General features: G+C 62.6%; 1 protein-coding gene across 2 annotated transcripts in view; it reads right to left on the reverse strand.

Moving 5' to 3' along the window:
* HDGF (heparin binding growth factor) overlaps positions 1 to 4,443 on the reverse strand; it is a 6,999-nt gene that overhangs the window by 1,336 nt on the left and 1,220 nt on the right. The window contains exons 1-3 of one of the 2 annotated variants that reach the window (XM_077764202.1): positions 2,829 to 2,836; positions 449 to 525; positions 190 to 328 (exon numbers count right to left, since the gene is read on the reverse strand). In XM_077764202.1, coding sequence (XP_077620328.1) covers positions 190 to 328; positions 449 to 516 — 207 coding nt within the window. In that variant the 5' untranslated portion in view covers positions 517 to 525; positions 2,829 to 2,836. Of the gene's footprint in view, positions 1 to 189; positions 329 to 448; positions 526 to 2,828; positions 2,837 to 4,443 lie in introns of those variants that run through there. The other variant, XM_077764201.1, reaches the window with a different exon arrangement.

Raw genomic sequence — 4,443 nt, forward strand, 5'->3', positions numbered from 1 at the left:
CCCCCAACCCCAGCCCCTCCTGCAGGGCCCCCCCACCCCCACCCCAGGAGCGCCTCCCCTTGAGAGCCCTGGTTTCTCAGGCCTGAAAGCTAAGCGTCCCGTGTGCGCCCGGGGGTCCCCCCGGGGTCCCGAGTGAGCCGGTGGCCGCACCTGCTTTCCAGGGGGTCTTTGGGGCCGATGGCTGCTCACCTGGTAGCCCGAGGCCTTGACAGTAGGATTGTTCTCGATCTCCCACAGCCCCTCGCTGAACCCTTTCCTCTTGTTGGGCTTGCCAAACTTCTCCTTGGACTCCTCGTAAGGGAAGAGGTCTTTGGGGCCCAGGAATGCCCTGGGGAGAGACGGGAGACTGTGCTCTGGAGCCCTCCCTGCCTGAGCTGCGTGGCCCACGGGGAAGGGGCGCCCGCATCGGTCTGCCCACAGCCCTCCCCACCTCTGGCCCCTCACTCACGTCTCATGGGTCCCAAAAAAAAAGACTTGGTACTTGTTGGCTGTCGACTTCACGGCGGCCTCAGGCATCTCGTCAATCTGGGAGTAAGAAAAGGGAAGTGAGTGCGCACGGAGTCCTAGGGTCACGAATTCAGGGCCGAGGTGCCTCCAGGATGCATCTGTGCAAAACCCGACTGAGGGGCCTAAAGGCACTGGGGTGGTTCCTGAACCCTTTTCAGCGGTGGAACTTTGTTCTAAGTCAGACGGGAGGCCCAACGGAAACCTGGGCTCGGCCCCGCTCCTCAAGCCAGACGGCACCGTCCTGCCTGCCCATGAGCCCACGTCGCCACCAGCACCTGGCCCACCCGCCGTCACCTCCCTCCCCCGGGCTCTCAGCCTCCTCTCACCGGACCACAGCCCGTCTACAACGCACAGGCCCCACGGCAGCCAGAGTCAGCCCTCCGAGTGCTCGAGCACCTTCCCACGTCTGCTCGTGACCCGAGAGACCCCGTCCACCTCTTCTCCCACCAAGGTCTGACTCCCAGGGCCGCCACCAGTACCTGTGTGACCTTGGGAAATGTACTGAACTGCCCTCTACCTCAGTTTCCTCGTCTGTAAATGGAGAGGGTCCCAAAACTTGGGCCACGGGGTCGGCAGGATTAAATGGCCATAACTTCGCCTGTGGAGTAAGGCCAAGGACCTGCCTATTCAATACCCCCCCAGGGCGCAACCCCAAAAGCTTCTGGAGAACCCTCTGAAAAATCTGTTGATAAGAGTCAGACTCTCTCAATTTACAGATAAGGAAACTGAGCCCCCCCCCCCCCCCGCCGGCCAATGACATAAGTCAGTGAGGGTCTCGGAGCTGGTCCTGACTTGAACCCTGCCCCCCACGTCCTGGGGGCACGAGAAGGGTAAGGCGCAGAGGTACCCGTCAGGGAAATGCACAGGCAGGGGCCCCGACGGCCTCCCCAGATCAGGCCCTGGGGGGCGGGGCCAAGCGGAGCTGGGGTCGGGGGACTACAACTCCCAGCAACACTTGCAGCAGCTGCTTGGCTTCCCGCCGGACACGGGCCAGGTGGCCATGTTGACTGGGGCCCCAGGCGCAGATAGGGCAGAGACAGACAACCCGAGGCATCGACTACCACCGGGACTGGGACACGGTGTCTGACCTGGGGGTCTGGGGACACAGGGAGGCTGGGTGGTTGAGAAAGCGCAGGGACACACCCAGGAGACGCGGTGGACCTGGGCACAGATCTGAGGGCATCTTGCTCCAGGCCTGGAGTCTTCAGGTTCCTGGGCACCTCCCCCCTCGCCCTGTGGCCTCTGGGGACAGAAGTCCAGCCCCTCCCCCCAGGAAAGGCGAGCACCAACTGGGCCCTCCCCATGACCAGGAGCTTGGGGTGTGATAGCAGGGGGTGGAAAGGCACGAGGTTCCCCCCACAAACAAGATCCCCATCGCCATGACAACCCACCCCGCCCCCGCGGCCACTCAGCAACCAGGAATGTGACCACCCCTCCCCCTCCGGATTGGGGAGGAGGGGACACTCACACACCCCACCTCCCGAGCCTGGAGTCTGGCACCTGGGTCCCTGGCTGCGCTGGAAACCGCAGCCAGCGCTGGAGGGCCCAGGCCCTTCTCAGGAAGCCAGGCCCAGGGTGCGGGCGGAGGAGGAGCCAGGCCTCAGCGGGACACCTGGGTCTTGTGACCAGCTGGCTCCCCACCCTCTGCTCAGAGGGGGGCAAGCGAAAAACAAAATGAGAGTCTCCAGGGCTTAGAGGTCCCAGGAGACACACATGCGTGACAATAGCAGAAACCCTTCCCCAGGCCTCTTCTCCACAGCTCTCGACCCCAGAAACCAGGGCAGGGGTGGGGGACTAAGGCGCCTTGCTGGGGGCGCGACAGGGCGCCTCCCGCTCCGCTCCGGGCTCACACCTGAGCCTGCGCCTCAACGCGCTCGTGGGGTGAAAGGGAAGAAACTGAGGCTCAGGAGAGGGGGTGGGGTGAAGGAAGGGTCAGACAGGAGGGGACGGGAGGCTCTCTCTGGGAGCACAGCCCTCCAAGGGCTGCTCTGCAGGGCTTTCCCATGTAAAGTAAACTCGAGGGCAGCTGAACGGTGTGACAGGGGACCCAGGGGGCCACCAGCTGCCCAGCCTCAGGGGCGGAGGAGAAACAAAAGAATGGATGAGAATTAAAAATAGTATGACACGCCAGACCTGCTGACTTCTAGCCAAATAAAGGGGGGTCTGGAGGAAAGAGGGAAGCCAGGGGTCCGGGCACATGGGCACCGGCCCCAAGAGGGTCACCCTGCTCCCTGCCTCGCCTGGGCCGTGGGCACCTGTGGGGGAAGGGCCAGGACAGGTCGGTAGGCTGTTTGCAGTCAGTCAAATTCCTAACCCCTCACCTCAAACGGGAAAAGTCCCTTCCATCCTTCAAGCTACAAAGGAAACCTGGTTTCTCGCATTTGGAAGCAAAGGGCAGTTCTTCCTCCGTATGGAGGACGTGAGGTCTCAGGGGAGCCCTGTATCCCCAACACAGGCCTGTGTCTCCCAGGCGGGGCCTTTATATCCAGGCTGTGACTCACAACAAGTGAGTCAAGGATAAGTGGGTCAGGGTGGGGCCAGATCAGGGCCAGGGACCCCACTGCGCCCACTGCCAACAGGGGAGGGGGCTCTGCTACTTCACAGCCATTCCGGGAGCTCAGGCCAAGTGAATCCTCCCAGGCTGGGCCCATCCACTCCAGGCCCGACCCTCTGCATCTGCCTGGCTCCAGCAGACCTGAGCACATGAAAGGCTGTCCNCTGAACCCATGGGGGAGGGGACAGCGGGAAGGCTAAGCCCACGCTGAGTGCCAGCCAGGGTTCTGACCACCACACCCAGAGCCAAGCCCGGCCTGACCCAGGAACCGGAAAATCTGGGGCAGGAGACAGTTGGGGCCGGCAAAGTGTGGCAAGCCCAAGAGGCAGAAAAGAGAAGGTGGTGCCTGGCCGTGGGGGAGGGAGGAAAACTGGGTGAGGCCCTCTGGCTGCTCAGGTTTTCTGGGATTGTGAAACAGGAAGCAGAGAGAGGAGGAAGGAACCTGGGGGGGGGGGGAGATCCCTGAGCCTTGCTGTGCTTGGAGATCCCCCCCACCCCAATGCACCCCCGCCCAAGAAGTCAGGCTGAAGGAAGAGGGGAGGGAGACGATTAAGACGAGTCCCACTACAATCCAGACAGGTCTGGCCTAACCACGTGGCCCCTGTGGCCGTGCTCTCCAGTCTCCCCCACAGTCAGCCATCCTCCCCGGAAGCGGGGGCTGAGGAAGGAAAATCCACTCAGCGGCCGCCACCTGGCTGTCCACGAGGCCCCCCGACTCCCTGCCGGGAGAGGCCAGACCCCGTCCCTCTGCCACCCTAGGGGCTAAGACAGCATCTGCGCCTGGTGAGGAGGCCCAGATGTGTCTGCTCTTTCCACATCCCAGGGGGATCTATGTGGGAGACAAGAGCCTTGGGTACACTGATCCCCAGATGTCTCAACCGGAAGCTGGAGCCGGGCAGAGGGTGGCGCCCTCCCTATCTCCTGGAGATCCAGTCTGACCTCCCCTTCCCAAGCCTCACTCTATCTAAAAGGTCCAGGCCTCAACAAGAAGACACTGCCCCTTGGTCCCGCCCTTCAAAACTAAATGGCATCCCCAGTCCCAGGTGCGGCCTCACCCTAAAGGCCGCCAGAAACCAGAAGGTCTACCTCGCAGGGGCCAACGTGGGCCCGTCTGTGTCCCCCTCCCTGTTTTCTCTTCCCTGATCCGGAAAGAGTCCCCTGCAACCCACATTCCACCTGCACCCCCTCCCTGGGGCCTGGCCCAGCCTCTGGACTTTGTCCCACCCCCAGGAGGCAGGAGGCGTAGAGACATGGGTTCAGTTCTTGCCCTGCCCAACAGGGCCTTGGCATCTGGGCCAAGAAGCCAGACGGTTCAAAGGTGCAGGGTAAAGTACGCAAGTGTTCACACGCCACATACCCCAAAATACACACAAGAATGTCTA

The sequence above is a fragment of the Crocuta crocuta genome, unplaced genomic scaffold (assembly GCF_008692635.1).
Source record: "Crocuta crocuta isolate KB4526 unplaced genomic scaffold, BGI_CrCroc_1.0 scaffold528, whole genome shotgun sequence".
NCBI lineage: Eukaryota > Metazoa > Chordata > Mammalia > Carnivora > Hyaenidae > Crocuta > Crocuta crocuta.